The sequence below is a fragment of the Vicia villosa genome, linkage group LG7, assembly GCF_029867415.1.
Source record: "Vicia villosa cultivar HV-30 ecotype Madison, WI linkage group LG7, Vvil1.0, whole genome shotgun sequence".
NCBI classification, from domain to species: Eukaryota; Viridiplantae; Streptophyta; class Magnoliopsida; order Fabales; family Fabaceae; genus Vicia; species Vicia villosa.
The window spans coordinates 95,303,247-95,327,976 of record NC_081186.1 but is presented as its reverse complement, the minus strand read 5'-3'; the positions used below and the strand labels follow the sequence as shown (position 1 = coordinate 95,327,976).

The 24,730-nt window shown below is 35.6% G+C and overlaps 2 protein-coding genes across 2 annotated transcripts; one reads left to right on the top strand and one right to left on the bottom strand.

The window, feature by feature from the left end:
- Positions 1-5,236: 5,236 nt before the first annotated feature.
- LOC131615967 (3-hydroxy-3-methylglutaryl-coenzyme A reductase 1-like) lies at positions 5,237-9,103 on the top strand. Its single transcript, XM_058887171.1, has 4 exons — positions 5,237-6,328; positions 7,292-7,473; positions 7,996-8,342; positions 8,435-9,103. The coding sequence occupies exons 1-4, from the start codon at positions 5,379-5,381 to the stop codon at positions 8,675-8,677; spliced, it is 1,722 nt and encodes a 573-aa protein (XP_058743154.1). The 5' UTR covers positions 5,237-5,378; the 3' UTR covers positions 8,678-9,103.
- A 1,657-nt stretch (positions 9,104-10,760) lies between these two features.
- On the bottom strand, positions 10,761-12,578 carry LOC131617879 (uncharacterized). Its single transcript, XM_058889149.1, has 3 exons — positions 12,447-12,578; positions 11,935-12,132; positions 10,761-11,854 (listed from the first exon to the last, which is right to left on the bottom strand). Exons 1-3 carry the CDS (start codon positions 12,543-12,545, stop codon positions 11,033-11,035), a joined length of 1,119 nt encoding a protein of 372 aa, XP_058745132.1. The 5' UTR covers positions 12,546-12,578; the 3' UTR covers positions 10,761-11,032.
- Positions 12,579-24,730: the final 12,152 nt, after the last annotated feature.

The following is a 24,730-nucleotide window of genomic DNA, read 5'->3' as shown; positions in this document are numbered from 1 at the left end:
TCTAATAGTCTTAACAGTACATGAAAATTGAGTTTGGCAATAGGTAATGAAATTCTTAATGTGTTGTCTAGTAGCAGCCTTGTTATGCATTAAAATAGTCCATGTGTAGCGTGAAAAATCATCTACAATAGTCAAAAAATAATGAAAACCATCCATAGAAGGTGAAGAAATAGGCCCCCAAATATCCATATGAATTAAGTCAAAACATTTAGTAGATACAGAATTACTTGTTGGAAATGGAAGTTTTGTTTGCTTAGCTAGATGGCATGTAGAACAATCATTGAGTTTACAATATTTGACCATAGGAAATTGTATAGACATTGAATGTAAAACATCAAGAGAGGGATGGCCTAATCTATAATGCCATAAGGGGTGATTAGATTGCATAGAGTTTTTATTACTGATAGAGTTACATTTAGCAATTTGTAAGGGAAGTCTGTCCAGAACATAGAGGCTATGAATCTGTGTCACCCGTCCAATCATTAGCTTGGTAGACACATCCTGAATGAAGCAGGAAGTGTGTGAGAATGTGATTGTGTAGGGTGTTGTCTGACATAGTTTAGAAATAGAGATAAGACTAAATGTAAAGTTAGGCATGTAAAACACATTATGCAATTGAAAATCAGCATCAAAGATTATAGAACCAGAAAATTTTGCAGTTAATGTAGCACCATTAGGTAAATGGATGTTCACAGGGTCAATGGGAGCTAAAGTGGAGAAATTTTCAGCAAAGGGACACACATGATGTGAAGCCCCTGAATCCAATATCCAAGTAGATGGTTTATGTAAAAAATTACCTGTGGAGTTAATACCTGAAATCACAGCAGCCTCAGAGTTAGATGACTTGGAAGCTAAAGAGTCCTTCCTTGATTGTTGAAGCAGCTGGATGAGGTGTTGGTACTCTTCTTTTGTGATAGAAAGATCCTTATCAGGAGCAGTTGTTGATCTGGCATCAGTAGAGACCTTTGAATTCTTGGAACGATAACCCGGAGGGAATCCATGTTTGAAGTAGCAATTGTCGATTGTGTGATTTGTTTTGCTGCAGTTGGTACATAGCATAGGGGTTCTTGGATTGGATTTCCCTTTGGGCTTGGTGGAGGAATTCGCAGCAAGAATGGTAGGGTTCATGGTGGATGCAGAATGAGAAGTTGTTTGTTGTTGGGCAATCAATGAATAGGCTTTACTGATGTTGGGAAGAGGATCAAGAAGTAAAATTTGTGTGCGAATGCTGCTGTAATTGTCATTGAGGCCTTTGAGGAAGCATGTGACATACTCCATATGCTTGTATGTACGCACAGCCTTGGCTAGGTCACAGGTGCAGGGTGTTGGACATGAGCAAGAAGGGGTTGGACGCAAATCTTCGAGTTCATCCCAAAGAATTTTCAAATCTGTGAAGTATGTTGATAGGGTACGGTCTCCTTGTTGAATGGAATGCAAATCACGCAGTAAATCGGAGAATCGAAAATGATTACCTTTCGTGAAACGGTCTTTGAGATCTTCCCAAAGATCGTATGCCGAATCGAAGCATATAATGCTCTGAGCAATGTGAGGAGAAAGAGTGCGTGTAATCCATGATAGAACCATACTATTGGCACGATCCCAAAGCTCAAAGTCGGGGTTCTTGGATGAGGGTTTGGGTAAAGCGCCATTGATGAAAGATAATTTGTTCTTTGATGTCAGTGCGCGACGCATCGATTTACTCCAGTTGTGATAGTTGTTGTCGTCTAAAGGAGGAGCAACCAACGTAGCACCTGGATTTTCTCCAGGATGGAGATAATAGGGATTTCTTGGATTCGAAATAGGATCATCATGTTTAGGGTTGGTTTCTGTGGTTTTAGGTTGTTGTTCATCTTCTGATGAAGATGACATGTTGGTGTGTATGATGAAAGAGAAATGCAGATGAAAAAGGAATTGAATGCGGAAATGATGTTTAGATCACTGATACCATATTACAGTTTGTGAAAATGAAGAAGAAGCCATAGTAGGCGGCAAAGTAAAATTTGAACTGAAACTCTTTCATTGAATTGTTTAGTGTGGGAGTTACAATATATATGCCAAGATTACAATCGGGCTTAAGTTCTATGCTGGGCTTAATACATAGAGGAATGGGTATAAGGCCCAATAATGAGAATAATAACTCTAATATATAGCATGATCCTTACTAGAGTGATAAAAGAGAATATTCTTAACAACTAATTGATAGTTGAGATTAAATCTAATACAAATATACAATGAGTTAATCTTTCTGCATTACACCAATATTTGAAGTGGCACTTCAATCCAATAATTTCTCTTAATAACTTTTAAAATATATACAATACACAATTATTAAAATTTAGATAACAACTACCTTTAAATAAAGATATAGGAATCGCATAGAGGCAGTAACTTAAAGTTCAACAAAAATAACTTTGTATTATTTTAAAAAATTGAATCTTAATTAATCACACAAACTTTAATATATATTATTTACATATTATTGATTGACGCCAATATTAATACTATTTTCTTAATAAGTATTATTGATTGCTGTTGAAATGAAAGTAATTAAAATTGGACAACACATCAAACCGATGTACTTTTGAATTTAAGGTTAGGTTTGATTGAGATTTCGGTTGGATCAATTATATATATAAATAAATAATTTTTTTTGTTATATATAAGAATAATAATATACAAAATAATTATATTTTTTAAATAATAATAAAATTTATTGATAATTTTTATATACTTAATATTTAAGAGTTTTTTTTTTTAATTTTTTATAACCTTTTATATTTTTAATTGGTTAGATAGATAAGTTCAAAAGTTTCGTTTTCATAATAATAATAATAATAATAATAATAATAATAATAATAATAATAATAATAATAATAATAATAATAATAATAATTAATAATAATTTTATTAATTATTTATTTATGCTATTGCTTAATCATTTCTTATGGTTGAAATTTATGTCTCCATTTTCACTTGTAAATGTCTCCTAACATTGAAAATGAATAAAGTCTTACTCGATAAAGGTTAATTCAATTTGAATTTTTTAACTCTAATTTAATACATGTTTCTTTTTCAATTTAAATGAAACATGTTTACAGTTCACCAAGACTTAAAATTATTGACTCTCTTTTTTAGAAGACAAATATTAAACTTTAATAAAAACTATATCTCAAGCATAACATGGTTAATAGATAAACACAAATACAAAATATTATGTGTAATTGGATTATGAATCGAATAAACCAAATGGTATATAATTTAGGTTAAATTTATTTAATTAATGATTAAAAAAATTCTTAAATTTTATATCTATGTTTAAGTTTAACTCATCTAATTCGACAATCCGCAATCCCTTTCGAAATATAGACCTATTAGTCTAAAATTCCGTATGTATAAGGTTCTCGCAAAAACACTCGCTAAAAGGTTTTAAATGGTGTTAGATTGAGTTATATCTTCGAACCAAACAAATTTCTTGTGTGGGAGACAATTGGTGGACATGGTGATAGTGATCAATGAGCTGATCGGTTTGGCTAAAAAACGAAAGGATAAATGTTTTATGCTAAAGGTGGACTTCGAGAAAGCTTACAAATATGTCAATTGGGATTACCTAGAATTTATGTCTAAGAAGATGAGCATCTCAGATATTTGGACCAACTGGACGAGAGCTTGCATTTCCCCTAATGTCGGTATTAGTTAACGACAACTCAACAAAACATTTCAAGGTGGGTAAGGGGCCGCGACAAGGAGTTCCTCTTGCTCCCTTCCTATTCTTAATTGTCGCAGAAAGTCTCACGGGTCTAGTGAAAAAGGCAGTGGAGCTAGACTTTTTCAAAATATTCAAAGTTCACGATAGTCCCGAGTTTAATATCGTACAATATGTATATGATACTTTATTAATAGGCTAAGGATCATGGGACAACCTTTGGAGCATTACAACTATCTTGAAAAATATCAAATTGGTATCCGGTTTAAAGGTTAACTTTCACAAAAGCAAGTTTTATGGATGGAATTCAGAAGAACATTTCTTGCGGTCAGCATCAAACATTCTATTTAGTAATCTTGATAAAACTCATTTCCATTTCTTGGGATTTCCGTTGCGCGCTAAACCTCAAAGATGAAGAGACTAGGAAGTCGTCTATCACCTCTTTAAAAAAAATCTCTCCATTTTGAAAAGGAAGAAATTGTCCATTGGTGGAAGGATGATATTCTTAAATTCAGTCATTAGTAGTCTTCCATTGTTCTTCTTTTTCATTCTCCAAAGCATCAAAGAAGGTCATTGCGGAGCTGTCTTAAGTCCAGAGGCGCTTTCTTTGGGAAGGAGATCTGAAATCGGGTAAAGTTTAATGGATAAAGTGGGACATTGTATGTTCATCAAAGGAGGAAGGAAGGCTCAGAGTGAAAAATATTCTCAACGAACATAACACTGTATTGTCTAATTTAATCAAATTTAGGTACGTGGACGTTTCTCATAAGCTACTTTGTCCGGACAGATTAGAAACAAATGTTGAAGATGGAGAAGTAAATTGGTTCGGAAACATGTCAAAATGGGGCGACTCCATTTCCTTTTGGAACGAAGTCTAGTGCGATAATATCACGTTAAAAGCTAAATTCTTTGACATGTTTCTTCTTCCCCAAAACAAAAACGTGAAGGTTCGAGAGATGGGAGATTGGTTTGCAGATTCTTAGGCTTGGAATTTTCGTTGGACCAGACAACTTGTTACGCAGAAGCTGTCTCCACTTCATATTCTAATAAAGCATGCTTTAAATACTATTTCTTTACCGTCAGATCCTTCTCAGAATTATAGCTCGAGCAACGACTATAGTGATGTCTGCATTTCTTAGACTCTAAGCAATGCATCATCTTCATAATGGCGTGTAATAGGCTTTGACAATCCTCTATTCCTAGTAAAATAAAAGAATTTGGCTGACGCTTAATATTGGATAGACTTCCAACTCAACTGAATCTTTGGCATAAAGGCATTCTCAATAAAGGCATTCTCTATCACAAAAACTGAGAAAAAAAATGGAGAGGATTTTGTCTAAAAAAAAAAAAACAAGAGTTTTTTTTAAGAAGTGAAAAATCTGTTGGTATTGATAGGTTGTACACCTTGACCAAGTTGAAACAAAAATAAGATGTCACAGTTATTTGAACGCCTATTATAGTAAAAAAAAAACGATTAAAAAAAGCGCTTAAAATACAAAAGAAAAAACAGCAACGAAGCTGGGTCCGGTGGCAGCGTAGCAACTTCGCTGGCGCAAACACATTCTTCACACTATAAACCACTCATTCCCATTCCATTCTCCCAAACATCTCTCACTTTCTCTCTCCAAACTCTCTCTCTCTCTAACTGTCTCTATCTCTAACTCTCTCTTCAATAATGGACCTCCATCGCCGGCCGCCGGCCGCAACCATCCCCGGCGCCGAAGCGACAACCGACCGCCACCATTCCCGCCGTCTCAAATCAACTTCCCCTACACCGTCCCTCAAAGCTTCCGATGCACTCCCTCTCCCTCTCTACCTCACCAACACAATCTTCTTCACGCTCTTCTTCTCCGTCGCGTACTACCTCCTCGGAAGATGGCGTGACAAGATCCGTAGCTCCACTCCTCTTCACGTCGTCACTCTCTCCGAGATCGCCGCCATTGTTTCCCTCATCGCTTCTTTCATCTACCTCCTAGGTTTCTTCGGAATCGATTTCGTTCAGTCGTTCATCTCACGCGCTTCCAACGACGGTTGGGACCTCGACGACACTATCACCACCGGCCAAACAAACTTCCCGGTCGCTAGTTCCATCCCAGATCAGCCTCTTCCCAAATCCACCGTACCGAAACCCTCATTCTGCATAAAAGAAGACGAGGAGATCGTGAATTCGGTCGTGGAAGGCACAGTACCTTCCTACGCGCTTGAATCGCGGCTCGGCGACTGTTACCGTGCCGCCGCGATTCGTCGCGAGGCTTTACAGAGAACGTCAGGGAAATCGTTGGAAGGTTTGCCATTAGAAGGGTTTAACTACGAGGCGATTTTAGGGCAGTGTTGTGAAATGCCGGTTGGGTTTGTTCAAATTCCGGTTGGTGTGGCGGGACCGTTGTTGTTGGATGGGTTTGAGTATACAGTTCCGATGGCGACTACTGAAGGGTGTTTGGTTGCTAGTACTAATAGAGGGTGTAAAGCGATATATGCTTCTGGTGGTGCTGAGAGTGTTGTTTTGAGAGATGCTATGTCTAGAGCACCTGTTGTTAGGTTTTCATCAGCTAAAAGAGCTTCTCAGTTGAAGTTCTTCTTGGAGGATCCTCTCAATTCTGAGACATTGGCTGTTGTTTTCAACAGGTTTGTTTCTATTTCTTTTGAATGATTTTGTGTTGTTGAAATGAAATTAGACTCTAATTAAGTGCTTATAGCTTAATCATCTATCGTATACGTGTTTATATAAAAATATGAAACTGTTTTGTTTTAAACTTTAAGTTGTTGTTATAAGCTATTATGGAGAACTTGTGAAAATTAACTGAAAATTTATGAGCATCATAGCTGTTTTCTTAAGCTTTTTCAAATCTTAGAAGTAGTGCTTATGTAAGTAGATTTATTTAAATAAGTGATTCCAAATAGACACTTATTGGTATCTGAAAGGTATGGCTTTGTTGTCTTGTGTTGTACTAAAAGTCATTGATTGATCAAAATGTTGCATGTGGGATAGTTTCTAAAAATATATGTACCGACAGACGATGCTTTAATTCTTTGTCGCGTAGTGATTTATTTTGAAGAAGTGTTGTATAATATGCAGTCTCAATTGTGTCCAAACATAGAGATAACATGTGGAAATATAAAAGTGTCGTTGTCATTCAGGATACAGATCCCTAAAAGGTGGAAGTTCCATTTCCTGCATTGTGATATATTGCAGAATCATAGGCAAATGTGGAACCTCGATTACAATCGCAAAACGCAAACATTAAACTTTTTGATGACACAGCATAAATTTGTCGACATTTTCTTTGAAGAAAATCCTGTTGACATTAATGGGCATAACTGTGATTAATTTGACTATTTTCTCATTTCATTTATCTAATTTATTGTTTGTTGATTTGTTTTTTTCTTTAATTTATTTCATTTGAAGAGTTTGATGTAGATGTGTTTGTTTTTATGTTGGATGACGATGTTTGAATTTATTGCTTGTTCTTTAAAATTTGAAAGAAGAAAATGAGGTATATAGAGGATTGGCATTTGAAAATAGTTTATGGGTTTTGTATGCAAAAAATATTTATGTTGAGTTTTTGTGTTTGTTTGCTGTGGTTTCAGGTCAAGTAGATTTGCCAGGCTGCTAGGTATTCAGTGTGCTATGGCTGGGAAGAATCTATATATGAGATTTACCTGCAGTACAGGTGATGCCATGGGGATGAACATGGTCTCCAAAGGGGTGCAGAATGTTCTTGATTTTCTTCAAAATGATTTCCCTGACATGGATGTTATTGGCATCTCTGGTAATTTCCATGGCCTTTTGGATGAGACTTACTTTTAATCCTTTTCTAGTAAACCTGCATAAAGTCACGAATACCATTTGTTTTGCTTGTACTATTGCACATGTCTCGCTCATGAAAGTGGTCCCATTACATTATTTATACATGTTTCTTTCATAAAAGTGGTCCAATTACATTATTTTGTCTTTTGCATTGACATCCTTGACATCTTTACTTATTTTATTGTTATAGGTTATATAATTATAACAGGACGTTTATGCCATACATTAAATACATAGGTGATTTTGTCAAGTTTCCCTCATACTTAAGAAATTGTCAAGTTGAACTTATATCTGAGCTTGATCTGTTTGTTGTATCTTCTTTTTGAGAAAAGGGTTATGTCATTATATAGTTGTAGTTTAATCTCATTTTTAAGAGCATGGTGCAAATAATTGAGCTTTGGCACTATGCTTACTCTCAAAATCATTTTAACTGGAACGTTGGACCAAAGATGTGATGGTTGTTTGTACCAATTTGATCTTGTAGGAAATTATTGTGCGGACAAGAAACCTGCTGCCGTTAATTGGATCGAGGGACGTGGGAAATCAGTTGTTTGTGAAGCAGTTATCAAAGAAGAAATAGTGAGGACGGTATTGAAGACCAACGTGGCTGCCCTGGTGGAACTCAACATGCTCAAAAACCTTGCTGGTTCTGCCATTGCCGGTGCTCTTGGTGGATTTAACGCCCATGCTAGCAACATTGTGTCTGCCATTTTTATAGCCACAGGTCAAGATCCAGCTCAAAACATTGAAAGTTCCCATTGCATAACAATGATGGAGGCCGTAAATGACGGAAAAGACCTCCATATCTCAGTGACCATGCCTTCCATTGAGGTGATTTTGCATTCCTGAGATTTAATTTAATCTTAAATTTTCCAATTTAATAGCTCTAGGCCTAATGTTCTATATTTTTCTTGACATCTCAGGTGGGTACAGTAGGTGGTGGGACGCAACTTGCATCTCAATCTGCTTGCTTGAATATGCTTGGTGTGAAAGGTGCAAGCAAGGAATCACCGGGATCAAACTCAAGACTCTTGGCAACCATTGTTGCAGGAGCTGTTTTAGCCGGCGAGCTGTCTCTGATGTCTGCCATTGCTGCCGGGCAACTAGTCAAAAGTCACATGAAATACAACAGATCATGCAAAGATGTGACTAAAATATCATCTTGAGCACGACGACATGGTTGCAGTCATCATTGTTTATGTTGTCTAAAATAAAATAAAAAACTGTAGGGAGGGTCTCCGCGCAGAAACCGGAACTTAGGGAAGGAAAAATAGAAGACATCGGATTCATTGTTAATACCCATATCTGGCTCTGTTGCTATGTGAAATGTTTTGTCATTTGAACGGAGGAAACTAGAGCTCTACCTGTTAGGTTATCCTCTCTAGATCCTTCCTCTAAGCCAAGCCACTGGTTGGGTGTTACCATTCTTGTTCTCCTTAGCCAAGACATTGAAGTGTTGTATTATAATTCTTTTCCTGATATATATGTTTAGTAGTATATAATTTATGTATCATTGTCTCTGAAACATTTATATGTTCTATGTAGTTGGGGACCAGTACAATGAAATTAATTTGACCATGTCTTTCCTATGATTTTTCATTCAGTCTGTGTGGATGTTGAAGTGCGAATATCCTGTTGCCGTTTTCACTTACCTTACAACCTTTTTTGGTGACGCATTTCATTGTCACATTCCTACTTCTGTTTAGATTCATTATTTAATATCCACAGTCCCTCTTGAATTGTAAAGTTAGGTAGGATGAATCCACAAAATTGAACTTGTGAATTGCCGTGCACACTATTTACAAAGTTTCCCTGCCACATTTTTGGGATCTAAACTCACCAATAACTTGTGAGTTGAAGAGTGTAACTGAATTATTTTCATGTAACATTTTGGATAAGTAAACTAGCTAAGCAACAAAACCATTTACTTGAACATCTTTTTTTCTTTCTCTCACCAAAATATAAGAGTTGATATTGATTGTTATGTATGCCTTTGTCATTCCATAGTCTTGCCTTAAATAGCCAAGTTTGTTCCAAAATTTCCAAATAACTGTTATCTTCTAAGGATACACACTAAGGAATCCAATAATAGTAAATGACAACTCATGTTTTAGAAGTATCTTAAACAAAACATGACAAAACATAAATAATAAGAATAATCATCGTATTTAATTAGTAGTGACATGTGGTCACAATACTCCTCTTTCAAGGATACACTTGTCCTAAGGGTGAAACTCCGGAAACTTCTTCAACAAGTCGTGGTAAAACTCTCAAGTGGCCTGAGCCTGAGGGCTATCCTTCCACTGAACCAAAATCTTCGAAGCAGCTTCCATCCAATATTTTCCATGTTCCTGTCCATAATAGTATGCAGAACTCTGTCTCAGTGCATGGGGTAGGAGTCAGGGGCTGAATGCAAATATCAGATTGGGGATGATATGCAGTAGACTTGTTCAAAGCAGTCCCTTGTATCTTAAAAAATTAATTCCAAAATTTGCTAAGAAAATTATATCACTTGTGGTGTAATCAAGGATGCTTAGGAGTTTAAAAACATGATCCACAAATAACAACATCTATGGCAATATAAGGGTGAGACATGAAGAAATGGTTAGGCAAAAAGAAAATTATTACTATCATCCTGAGGAAAGATTTGAAGATGTAGTTCATCAAGGCTTGGAAATATGTCTGGCATTGGTCAATCTGAAAGGCATTACCAAGTATTCATAGTGCTCACTCACTCACTATGAATCTTTACAGCAGTTTTGTGTTCCTCTCTACTGTCATTCTCAAGTGTTCATAGTGCTCACTGCTCACTATGAATCTTAATACCAACTCAGAATAAGAACTTGTAAAAAGTGTTTATAAAGACAAATGAAAATGAAGGGCTAGAGACAAACATATATTTTGGTTTTTTCTCATGGGAACATTTGTTTGACTTTTATTTATGATGTAGGAGTAGTTTGTTTGAGGGTAGAAAATTATATTCTTGGAATGATATTTCTCATAATACTAGTATTACTAAATAGCAATACTATTTCCAGATAATCATAATGTACTAGTATTTGGCAAGTACCAACATTTTAAGTATATTGCTTCCAAGAGTTGAATACATAACACTTTTGAGGAATACAATACTTTTGAGGAATGATGATCATATACAACTGGTGAATTATAGCAAAGCAACAAAAAACTAGTGGCAGACAGAATGAGTAAACTTTTGAGATGATCTTTCAATTCTCAAAGAGGTCACGTGAACAAAGGATTCTTAAAGTTGAAAGCATGTCAGAGAACCAACTTGTTGCTATACTAGTTAAGAGAATATTCAACTTCCAATAAAGCATAACAACACATTACACACCTACTTCACTGAAGTGTTGTTACTTTCCTCAACCAAATTCATAATGTAATTGTTCAAGCCATGCAAGAGATGTGAGGCAACATAGCCTCAAATAAAAGGAGTTAAAGACACATAAAGCAATCCTAAAACTATTACACTGAGAAATCAGGAAGCTGAAAGTGCAAAGCTAAATCAATGCATCAACCATTGAGCAATTAAGAAAGCGTCCGACTTTAGATATGGCAGACCCGACTACTCGTGATGTCGCGGCAGACTCATCCTTTGCTCTGGCCAGATTCTCTTTGCAAAGAATCTCTTTCTCGCATACGGTTTTCAGCTTCTCAGACAGTTCCTTCTTCTGTGCTTCACATTCTTCCAACTCAAGCTCAGACTGTTCCACAAGCTTCCTATTCTTAGCTGCTTTCTGTTTCAGCTCGCTAGACTGCATAAGAATCTTCTTTGCCTCGAGTACCTCGGTTAGCCTCTTGCTCAGCCATTCAACTTCCACTTTCATATTTCTTATTCCATCTACAAGAGCAATCTTGTTTCTCAAGGAACTTTCTTTAATACTGCGAACATCTTTCTTTTCGAAATCCAATATGATTCCGCAGATAATCTCCAACAATTCTGACCTGTGTTTCGCCGATTCCGTGACACAATTCCGAGCAATATCTCCATGTTTGTCCATTATTCTTCTTAATATTGGCATGAATTCCATCTTCACATGATATCCATTCACCGTGTCCTTATCCTGACTCCGTATATCACTCGGTATATCAGAATCAGCCTCATCACCATTTTCTTTCCCCATCATAGCAACCATTTCAGATAGTTCGGAACTATATGATGGGGACGAGCATCCACCGCTTAAAATACACTTCCTTTGATTATCATCTGATGTTTCACCTTCCAAATTCTCATGCTCAAGAGGGATAAGTTCCAATGTTGGAGCAGGAACAAATGCTACCAGGTTTCTTGAAGGAGATTCTTTTATATCAAAATCTTTTTCCTGCATCAAAATATCATAATAGATAGTAATTATTATCAGTTAAGAAACTAAGATAAAACATATGTTAGAGTATTCCATACCGAATCGATCGTCTCGGCTGGATCATCAACTTGTTGGATGTCATCAGGAGCAGAAGAATGCCCTCTTAACAAAGATGTTATTCCATTTTGAATAGGCTTTGAAGCAGATCTTAAGGTGCTGCGGCGACAATTAGAAATCTCTTTCGAATTCTCAGTTAAATTCTTTCTAGCAGAAATAGGACATTCCCAAGAATCTGACTGAAGAACATATACATAAAAGCAACAAGTTGAAAGTTAGGGTTTATACCAACAATAGTGAAAATATATACTACATTTATGGTTTGTTGTACAATAATGAAAAGAAAAAACCCTTTTACAGTGAAAATGAAAAGATCATGAGAATGGCCAACAGAAATAAAATCATCATATCCACATGAATATTTTTGTTGCAAGCTAGGTTAAACACATTTCAAATGCCATGCATGCATGGTAGTCTAGAACTGGAAGCTTGAACATGAGATGGACTATAGAAGCATTAGGAAACAGAAAAGAGTTGATCAAGAAAGCTTTACCATGTTGTTAAGATTGGTTGACTCAGATAGGGAAGCATTTTCAGCATCATCATAATTTTTTCTTTTCGGCTTCCTTCCTCTTCTTTTCTTTGGTGGCATGGCTTGTTCTTGATGGTTCTTGAGTAGATAGAAATGAAGAGGTTTGTGTTGTGTGTATAGTTGAGAGTTGAGACTTGAGAGAATAGGAGGAATGAATGAGGTTTGTGTGTAAACTGAAGCAATCAAAATATATTTTATTATTTGATGATCTGAATGGTTGGTGATACTAATAAACAGTGTGATGATCTGATGGTGAAATTGACTTATAACTGTGCCGGTATGATGATGAAGGAGAAGAAAGCAATCTGTTGTTGCTTTGGGTTGGTTCAATTTACAATGTAAATCAGTTAATATTAAACTAAAAAAATAAATAAATTATGTTCTTTATGGTGATTTGCAATAGAGATTTTGTATGGTACTTAATTATAAGGGTTACTTTTGTGAGCCGTGGTTTTTCCTATTAAGTACAGCGTGGTTTTTCTTATTAAGTACAGCGTGAATCACCACTTACTCAATTAACGATTGGTACCAATACCATTAATTTATTTTGGTTTAAAATTTAGCGATTGATTTTTTTATAAAATGTAAAAATACTTTATTCTTTTAAAGTTAATATTAATTTATGATGTGCTTCTAAATAATTTATACATTTTTAATTATATATAAAATTTATTAATAAATAATTAACATGTAAATTATTAAAATATCTTAATTACTCAACTAATTTTTCTATTACCCTAACTCACATTATAGAGGTTTATTTTTAGGGAAATGGATCCTCTGCTGTCTTTCCTCTTTTGCCATCCCTCCAGCCCTTCATCTAATGGCTCAGAATTAATATAAAATAAATAATTTGTTTTTGTTTTGAAAAGAGATAAAAAAAAAGTAGGTGAATGGTTAAGATAAAGCTGGACGAGCAGCTGTTGCAAAAGTGTTGGAGAGAATCCAAATGCTATATTTAGAGAAGGCAAAATGAGTGTGTCCACTCCACATTTATGTTCATCATATTTTAACAACACGAATTGCGTGCTATTGAAAGAAAACTGGGAGATTATTAAGATTTGATTCGATAAAGTAAATGTGTAAATGAATGGTTGAAAACTCGATTAGATTAAAGGCGATTAGACTTTGTTTCGAATCCCTTATATGTCACTTTTAATGTTGGCGTCTATTTTTCCTAAGTTGATTTATTAGCGATTACGCCGTTATACCCAATTTCTTTATGTATAACTCACTATTGTATGATACAACTCCCTAATCCCTTTAATCAGTTGGATATATAAAACAAGTAATATTCGGTTCGTTAAGCCATAAGTCACAACTTATAATTTCTTATTCATAATCAATTACTAAGTTGAACAATTAATTTAGGTCTGATTTGTATAGTTATGGTCCGTAATCAATACAATTAGAAGTTAGATATATGAATTCGTCAACACATATAACGCAATGAACATAAAAGTAACTAAATAACAATACTGAGTTAATCAAAAGGGTAAACAGTACAATACATAAACATATGACCCAGCAGGTTCATACAGATTTGTAGTGATATATTTGCGAGGGGTCCACAATGGGTGAGGAAACCATGTCGCCAATTAGGGTCAATGGAGTTTCATCTCCCACGCTCGTCCAGTATACGGAATGTCAGAAATGACATCTCTTGGTCAGAGATAATGGAGTCAAGAGGTCAAGGGAATAATCCACGTCTCCCTAGGAAATAAGGATTCGACGAACCACTACCATTACTAGGTGAGCAATTGCAACTCCTAGAAACCATAAACCATAGTTTGTAAGCTTTTATAGACACCTCAACCTCGGGGTTAAGGGGGATAATCTCATATTCATCGAAAATACCCCTATATTACATAGCTTATCACCTCTGTGAACTTGCTCTCTCCACACCAGCTACAGCTTTGAAACAGGGTCTCTCACCACTGTGAGCTTGCCCTAAACCACCGAAGATCCTTAAAGCCTCTGGTCACCCCTACCACTTAAGGGTGCCACACATCTGTACTTTTTTAGCACGTAGAGTGACTATCACCATGGGGCAACAACAAAAATAACATGGGCAACACCTTTCTTTATCACCACAATTTTCACCGCCTCCTCTTGAAAACGGCGAAGAAAGATCAAGTCTTTGTGGTTAACACCATTGTCAGAGGTTCGCCAGTGGAGGAAGTTATAGCTCCTTCTAGAGGAAATACATCTAGCAAGTGTTATCTGCGAATGTAATATTCCTAAGACCCTCCAATGCCAAACGGAGAAGACCAGGGGTCATAATTATTTTATCTAGCAATGACGCCATCAAAGTCTACCCCTATGACAACGACTCTATGGTCATCACTGTATAATACGGTAACTAGGATATCAAGTGAGTCTTGATAGACCCGTGAAGCTCAGTCGACGTTCTATTTTGGAGCACCTTCAAGAAGCTCCATCTTGATCTTGACACCATTTAGGCATTACAGGGCTCACTAGTAAGTCTGTTAGGCGAACAAGTGCAAGAAAGGGGTCAGATAATCCTATAAATGACTTGCGGCTCGGAACCAGATTCCAAGGAGATTGATGTCAACTTCCTCGTAGAGGTCGCCTTATCTCCCTATAACGTCATCCTTGGTAGGTCAGTCATCACCTCATTAGGAGCAATTATATCAACCCAAAACCAATACCTCGTTCTGAGAAACCCACTACCTAACGAGCGAGTCAAGACGGTTCAAGGTGACCCGGAAAGAGCCCGAGAATGTTACCAGAATAGTCTGGTGATGGGGAGAAGGATGTCATCCATATGGCCAACCCCTTTTTCGAAGCACATGACACAAAACTTTGAGTTGAGACCCCATATTGGGCATGGAGAACGAAGGACTCACGCCCATGGGGGATCTCATCTGATTGTTGGGTCATCGAGCTACAAAATCTTGAACTTCACGAACTCCTACTCAAGAGACAGCCAAGTTAAAATGGAGCCCTTGATGTGCCCAAGGCGACGTTCATGTCAAACCATGACAACTACTATTATAATGTCACACCCTTCGGCCCTAAGAATGCAGGTGTCACCTACCAGCGACTCATGGACGTCGTATTCTCCCAATAGGTAAGTCCAAATTTGGAAGTCTATGTCGATGACATGATAGTGAAGAACTCAGAGGGGAGTAGTCATGCAATAGACTTGGAGGATGTCATGCAATCAGTCTAGAAGTATAACCTGCTCTTGAATCCCGCCTAGTGCTTATTTGGGGTGCATACGAGAAATTTCCTTGGTTTCATGCTAATGAAGAGGAATGTTGAAGCAAACCCAGATAAGGGTTAAGTTTTTGTCAACATGATAAGCCCCACCAATGCCAGAGTTCCTGCAACTAACAGGTTGTCTCGCTGCTCTATCAAAATTCCTCTTTTGTGAAGGCGAAAATGCCTTTCTTTTCTTTTCTGCCCTAAAAATGGAGAAGTTTAAATGGACCTGGGAACGCGATGAGGCGTTCTCTAAAATAAAATCCTTCCTTGCATTACCGCCCATCCTCACTTGTAAGCAAAGTGTTCAAGGGCACTAAAACGCATTATCAGAAGATTTATAAGCTAGCTTTGGCCGTTGTCGTCACTGTGAGGAAGCTCCAATCCTAATTTCAAGGTCATAAAGTGCTCGTAAAAACCAACAGCCATGTCCGAAAAATCCTTAAGAAGCTCGAACCAGCAAGAAGAATGGTGTCTTGAGCATTAGTACTCTCAAAGTATGACATCCAAGTGGTCCCAAGAGGAAGAATCAAACCCATGTTCTAGAAGATTTTTTTGCGGAATTCATCTCGCCAGTAGATGAAGAGGCACCGTCATAATGGACGTTCTTAGTCGATGAAGCCTCAAATGTCAAAGGGAGTAGCGTTAGAATAGTGTTAGAAGGGCTAGGCGACATATTAATCGAGCAGCATTGAAATTTGAATTTAGGGCTAGAAAAAACTAGTTCTAATATAAAACTCTCATAGTCAGGATGTTCCTTGCCTTAGATAAGAATGCTTTAAGACAAAAGGCGAAAATGACTCTCAATTGGTCGACAATCAAATCATCAAGGAATACCTGGCAAAGGTGCCTTAACATATAAAATATCTCTATAAGGTATGAGATTTATTAACTTGTTTTAAGTTTTTTGATATAATGTACGTACCTAGGGAGAAAAATTTAAGAGTAAGGTTTTTGTCTAAACTCGCCAGCATTAAGATAGTGGTATATAATAAAAAAGTGATACAAGAGACTTTAGTTGCCCCTAATATCGAGGGAGACGAGAAGTAAACCCAGAAAGCCGCTACATACTCAAGTTAGATAACACCCATCATGTGATATCTACAAGTGGATGAACTCCTTCAAGATGAATAAGGGGCAAAGAAGGTCCAAAAGCAAGCTGGTAAATATATCCTTCTAGAAGGAAAACTCTACAAGATATGAAAATCCTCCCTGATGCTATAATATATGGGGGATCATGAAGCCTCCTTAGTTCTTGTTGAGGTTGATCAAAGGGCGTGTGGAAGCCATATTGGTGGAATGGACCTCGCCTACAAACTACTAATGGTAAGCTACTATTGGCCTACATTGCTGAAAGAAAGTGCAGCGTACGTCAAGAAGTATGACATATGTTAGAGGCACGCCGACTTACATCACGCCTTGCCTGAGCTTCTTCACTCCATGGCGTTGCCTTGGACTTTTTACTAATGGAGATGGATATTCTAGGTCCGTTCCTTCCGGCGCATGGGCAGCTGAAATTTCTAATTATAGGAATCAAGTACTTCACAAAGTGGATAGAAATATAGGATGTTACCAAAATTACACTTGAAAAAGTTTGTTGTTTCTACTAGTAAAAAAGTCGTGAGCAAGTTCACGATGCCAGATATTATTGCCTCCAACATGTGAAAGCAATCTACCGGTACCACAATTACCGGATTTTGTTACAAGTTAGAGGTATAAACGAAGTTTGTCTCCGTCATCCATAATCAAGTCAATGAACAAGCAAAGTTATCAAACAACGTGATATTGAAAGGGATCAAGAAGAAGTTCGATGACACCAAAAAGGTATGGGCTAAATTACTCCAAAAGATATTACAGTTGTACATATCATTCCCCATTCAACTACCAAGGAGAATCCATTCACCATGATATATAGGGAGGACATTTTGTTGCCTGTAGAGATCAATACTCCTTCATGGCGACATTCTTAGTTCAAATTGAAAACGAACAAATTATAGCTAAGGCACGCTGATAAGTGCCAAAATGTCGATATTTTGAGTATATAATTGTGGCACTTATCGATTCTATTCGTATAGTTTTGGTAATAAAATCCCAACTTTTGTGTAAATATGTGTATATTTGAGTTTTGATTCGTTTTGTGTACCGTTTTATAGTTTTTCATTTATTTTATAGGTATTTATGCATATCGGAGCCTCGAGGAATAAAGTGTCGAAGGCACGACTTCGATTACACAATTTTGGAGCTGAATAAGCAAAATTATGCAGAACAGTCCGCTTAGTGGAGCACCAGCGCGCTTATGCTATCAAATTTCAATAAGCCAGCTTGAAGCAGAGCAAAACAGAAGCTGGAAGATTTTTGGATCTGCTTAGTGGAGGTAGCCCGCTTAGCGAGCTTACGTGTACTGTTACAGATATTTTAGGGAATAAGTGTAGTTCGTTTAGCGAAGGTAGCCAGCTTAGCGGACCTGCGCAAAATTGTGTTTATATTTCGTTCGTTTGAACCATTTTAGGGTTATGGTTTTGGAGAGTTTTTGGTTCCAACTCCATAATTTTCATTCTTAGAGTAGGATTGGCTTAGAAAACAACACTGGGTCGTGCACTTGGAAGATCGGAGGTGGATTTCTCATCAACCGGGGCTGACAACCCGCGAGATGTTTGGTTTATCTCTTCTATTCTCTGTGTATTTCTTTGTGTTGGTTTTGTTCGTATAGTTACTCGAATCTTATGTATATTTACCAATTATAATATTATATTTTACTTGCTTTACATATCTGTGTTGATGTTATCTTGGATTTTTGCTCTATGCTATGAATTTAGGTTGCTTTAGAGATAAACTGCTTGAATCTTTATCTAGGATGATTACCTGTTAGTTTCTGAACTCTAGAGATAGATTTAGAGCTAGCATTCACTATTTGTATCTGTACGTAATGCTTTCGTGTTTGAGCGGCGCGCGAGAGATCGCCGACGTGAGAATACGAATGTTCTCGCAGCTTCGCATTAGAGATAACCTTAGTTGTGAGATGATCTCGTTTGTGCTTTAGAGATGGACGCTTATGTGAGAGATACGTGATAACATAGATGAGCATCGTAAGTTGAGTATAATGGGTCGGTAACTTTATGTTTGTGAAGATTAAATATATTTGCATGCTTGATAATTTATTTCTCTTCTAAGAATGTGTGTATTTTTTCCTGTCTATATCCTTTTATCTTTTGTTCATTCAAACCCGAGCTCGAAACCGTAGAAACTGTTGAATGGCATCTCTCCATCTCTGAGGACGATAATTCCCGGATCAATATTTCCAAAACTTTTGTTGCTTGCCGCTATGCCTGCTTCAACACACACCATTGATTTAATTTATGAAGTAAGTGATGTCACCCACATCTAGGAGTTTTCCACCAAGCAAAGAGCGAGCAAAGATACAACTCTAAGGTAATGCCAAAGGAAATGTAAGAGGGAGACTTATTGTTAATACAAGTGGTCATACTTGCTTAGTAGGGTAATTTATGTCAATTTCTATTAAAGAAATTAGGGGACCCCGGGATACAACATCTTGGTATCTAGCCACTAAATACCATATGTATTAGAGTCTATGGAACGTCGACCTCAAACTGGGATTAAACTTGGGAGTAGGAAAGGGGATCCGTCATTTATTCGAGTATGGTCCTCAGTGATGTCAAAGCTTACATCAGTTCCCAATGATGGGACCCGTAAGGGTGAAGCAAAGCCATAAAAGGCTAAAACGATAAATAAAATTGGAGTAGGTGTGTAAGCAAGGAAACAAAATCAGGAAAAATAAACAATGAAACAAAAACATGGAGAAAAATGACGAAACAAAATCAAAGGAGAATAAACAATGGAACAATTGTTAGTGAATAAACGATGAAACAAAATTGTAAGGAGACATAATGGTGAAATGAAGAAATCAATCTAAAACGCCAAACAAGCAAAATAAATAAATTATCAAGTGAAAGAAAATATTGTTCAAAGCAACGCCATTACAAATTTGGGACTACACTACAGACACATAGTACAATCAAAAGACTACATATTTATTCCCCATTCTCTTGAGTATCACTAACAATATCCCCTCCAATAACCACCTTCACTAGGTACATATTTCCCTAAGGAACTTGAATACTCTTGCACATCACCTCCAACTGGTCGACGATATTTTTGAAAGCATCATAGACAACTTTGAGGCCTTCATCAACAATATCGTCGAGTTATTTCTTTAGAGCCGCCAGCTCCCCCTTTTGGGACTCTGACCCTTCAAAGAAATCTTCCTTCTCTTTTTGTAGGGCTTCCTTGGTTATATTGACCTAGGAGTACATTGTTGTCCCAAAAGTCCTTGCTTCTTCGAGAGCCTTTTCTTTACCCTCTAGAGACACGTGAAAAGTAGTCACCTTAGCATCCAATTTAGGAGGGGTGTCGTGGGTAACCAAATCATTTCAAGACTAGAGAACCTCTCCACTTCCAAGGCTCAGACAATTTTTCTTGAATTTGAGTTCGTTCATAGACGGTGACGTCATAATTTCCTTTCCATTGTTATTTCTATTTAGAAGGGTGATCCAAAACAAGTGTTTTTCTACAGCCAAAAACTGCAAAAGTTATCAAGGAAGCGCTCCTAAACATATGAAAGGTTGTCTCTACAATTAGCTCCAACTTACATTGTCAAAGAGTCTCTGGTATATGTAAGTTAATGTTCAGAGATAAAAGGCTAATGCTTCTTGTGAAATGCGAGATATCTAGGAGGGGACAGTCATACGAAACATGGGAGAAGCAGTTTCAATGTTAGGGAGGGTGATACTTGTGGAGGTAGGACCATACGACTTAGATCTCTTATCACGACCTTCATCCTAGACAATATCCTTCTCCTAACCATGTTTGTTGTGATCTCAAGCGACAGAAGCATATCAATCATTAGATGTGTTGTTCCTCCTTTTAGAGGAAGGTTGTTGTTGTTCGAGATAGGTTGTTTGGGTCTAAGCAGTAGAAAAAAATCTATTTTCTACAGATAGTTATCCCATTGTCACTTCAGTTTGAGTTCGAGTTGGAGTAGGAAGAAGAGTTTGAAACACGTCAATCGTCGTCCTGAGTTTCCTTCTCTTAAAGAGATTCTTGACGGAGCCATATTATCTACAGAAAGGACAAATAAGGTTAACAAACGTTAAAAGATTATATAAAATACGAGTATGATGATAAATTCTCTTTCCTCAGCAAAGAGTTATTTCCTATTTTGAGCATCAGTTGCGTCCATTACCGCTCGAGTATTAACGAATCGCTTATTCTGCATGCCAACCCTTACGTCTAAAGGGTCATCTCTTTCTTTCTAACCCAAGTGCTCCCAGAAAGGTATCAGATCCTCTTTTATTGACACTTTTCTGGGGGTCAAAGAGTCAGAAGATACGACATATGTGTGAGTCCTAGTTGAAGTGGCTCTAGACCCCAACACTTCCAGATCTTATCCTTACATTTAGTCGGCTTCGGGACAAAAGGGCTAGTTAGGGAAAAATTCTCCCTCAGGGGTCCTACATAATACATAGTGTGCCTTCACAGTCATGTGACTCACCAAAAGGAAGCGATCCTTGAAATGCTTCCAAAATTTGATATATATATATATATATATATATATATATATATATATATATATATATATATATATATATATATATATGCCAAACACTTTAGACGTATAGCACAACGAAATCAATCCTTGTCTCCGACAACTATCCTTGGAGGTACGCGTCACATTGAAGATATTAAAGTAGAAGTACGAGGCTGGTATTCACACCAATACTAAATATATATCTCTAGTATATAATATATGTATCATTGCCTCTTAAACATTGATTTATTCTATTTAGTTATGAACTAATGCCCATGAAAAGAATTTGACCATGTCTTTCTTTTCTTTCTTTTTTTTGAAATTTTAGTATCCGGCCTTGCGACCGATTAATTTAAGAGGATTAATTTTCTCGTTCATTAGCAGTGATCTGATTTAAAGACAGAACAAATTTCTGTATAGACTGACTCAACACAAAGAGTATTATCACTAAGCAGTATTCAAATCAAAGTAACACAAAAATTATTATCACTAAACAATATTCAAATCCAAAACTTTGAGAGAAACACACTTTTAAAACCTAAATCTTCGTCACTAGGTCAATCCTTATATTTTCTATTATTTCTCATTCAGTCCATGTGGATGTTGAAGTGTGATTATTTTGTTGTCGTTTTCACTTATCTTTCGGTCTTGTTAAGTGTCGTATTTCATTGTCACATCGCCAAACTCAAAAGCGGGGGTTCACCAATATCTTGTGACTTGTAGAATGTAACCGAGTTATTGTTATGTAACCTATTGGATTAAGTAAACTAGCTTAGCAACCAAACCATTTACTAAACATATTTTTTTGAAATTTCTTTGTGGACCCCAACTTTCTTGGTTACCCGCGGTGAAAATCTCAAAATGCCCCTATATTTTGGAAATGCATTTTCGAAATCATCTTTTTTCTGAAAAAAAAGTTGATTTCGGAAGTGCACTTCCGAAAACATTTTATTTTTAAGAAAAAAGTGTTTTCGGAGATACATTTCCGGAAACCCCTTTTTTTCAAAAAAAAAAAGACTTCGGAGATGCACTTCCGAATTCACCCATTAGAATATTTCGGAAGTACACTTCTGAAATATTACCTGATACAGAAAACTAAAATCAAGGTGAATCAATTGTATTAATACTATAATTAGTTGTATTAATTAAAATTATATAATTTAAATATATATTATTTTAATCAAAATATCTATTTAATATAATAAAGTAAAAGGAATGTTAATTATTTTATAATATAATATAGTAACATTTAATTGATGGATTAATATACCAATGACATATTTGAAATATTAATATTCTTTTATTTTACGAGATATATTTTTGGTTTTTGGTTGAATGTACGATTTATCACCTTTATTTTATTTAGTTTGTATTTTAATTTGTGTGTTAATATATATAGTAGCATTTAATTGATCCAAATATGTCATTGGTAAATTAATCGATCAATTAAATGTTAATATATATATATATATATATATATATATATATATATATATATATATATATATATATATATATAAAATAATTAATATTCCTTTTACTTGATTATATTAAATAGATATTTTGATTAAAATAATACATATTTAAATTATATAACTTTAATTAATTCAATTAATTATACTATTAATACAATTGATTCACCTTGATTTTTGTTTTCTGTGTCAGGCAATATATTGGAAGTGTACTTCCGTAATATTCTAACGGGAGTGAATTCGGAAGTGCATCTCCGAAATCACCTTTTTTTTAAAAAAAAATGTTTTCGAAAATGAAATCTCCAAAAACACATTTATTTTTCTAAAAATAAAGTGTTTTTGAAAGTGCACTTCCGATATCAACTTTTTTTCAAAAAAAATAATTTCGAATATGTATTTCCGAAACATAGAGTTATTTTGGGGTTTTCAGCGGGAATTCTCTCCACAAGGCCGTCTCAAGTTTTTGGAGGCCCTGTGTAGATTAGCCGCAATTTAACCATAAAAAACTATTAGAGGCCTTATGTACTCACGATTTAACCTACCTGATATTTTATGAGGCCCTATTTAGCTATAGTTTAACTCTGAAAAACTTGAGGCCCTGTGCGGTAGCCCGCTTTGCACGCCCTCAAAGACGGCCCTGTCTCTCCATCCATAGCGGGGTAGGGTCTATAAAGAAATTCTCTATTTTTTTTCTTCCTCCTACCAACTCACCTCATGATAAGTATTCGTAATTTGGAAGCTTGATTTAATCCGGTAACGGTAACACGTATTAGATAAGAGTTGATACTAATTGTTATGTATTCCTTTATCATTCCATAGTTTTACCTTAAATAGCCAAGTTTGTTGCAAAATTTTCAAATGATTGTTATCCGGTAAAGGATACCCACACTAATGGTGTGTTTGGATCACAAGAGAAAGTGGAAGGAAAGAAAATGAAAGGAAAGTAAAAGAAAAGAAAGAGAATAGAAAATGGAATGATTATTTAGTTGTTTGGTATAAGAGAAAGTGAAAGGAAAGAACGATAAAAAAAATAAGAAAAAAAAGTATATCTACACAATGACAAAAATAACCCTAATAATTTTGTTAGTTTTCTGTTAAAATATTTATGAATTATATTAAATTATTTTCTGTATTTTTTATTTAAAGAAATTCAATAATTTTATGATAAAATAAAGAGGACTAATAACACTTATAAATAAATGTTAAATTACATAATTTAATTTTTTTTTTACATGCAAATCAAATTCAAATTAATAAACTATATCTTAATATAAACTAGTCTACTAGTACATGAAAAAAATTGGATTTTGCGTAATAAGTTTTTGATATTCAATAACCCTTGTTAAAAAATAATTGCAGAAATCAAAATATTTATCTATCCAACCATAAGGTAGATCAGCCGCTACTCCCCCAATACGAAAAAAATTATGCATCATTCTCGTACCTGTCGCAGCTTTGAATAGATAATATATTAATTCTCTTTCTCTAAAAATATAGAAAAAAGGGGTTTGTGTGTTACCTTCTATAAAATTCAATATGAAAAAAGTTAATAAATAATGTACCAATTATTTTTTGTTTTATGATTGTTCTATAACTTTAATAAATAATGAGTTTAAGTAAATAAATGACATTTTTTTATAGAAGGTAAAAATTAAAAATTAATATAATTAATATAAAAAATAATAATCCCCAACATTGCAATTGCAATGTTACTTTTTGTGATGTTAAGGTGAAATTAAATTATTGTGTATGTGAGAGAAAAAGAAAAATGGGAAGGAATCTAACAAATTTACACTGGTTTTTATGTCATTTCATATAAAATATGTCCAATTTACACTTTCCGTTCAGATTCGTGAGGAAAGGTTTTTTGTGTGGGTCCCAGCTGCAACTTTCTCTCCTTTCAATTTTTCTGCTGTTTCAAACAAATGAAACTCAATCTT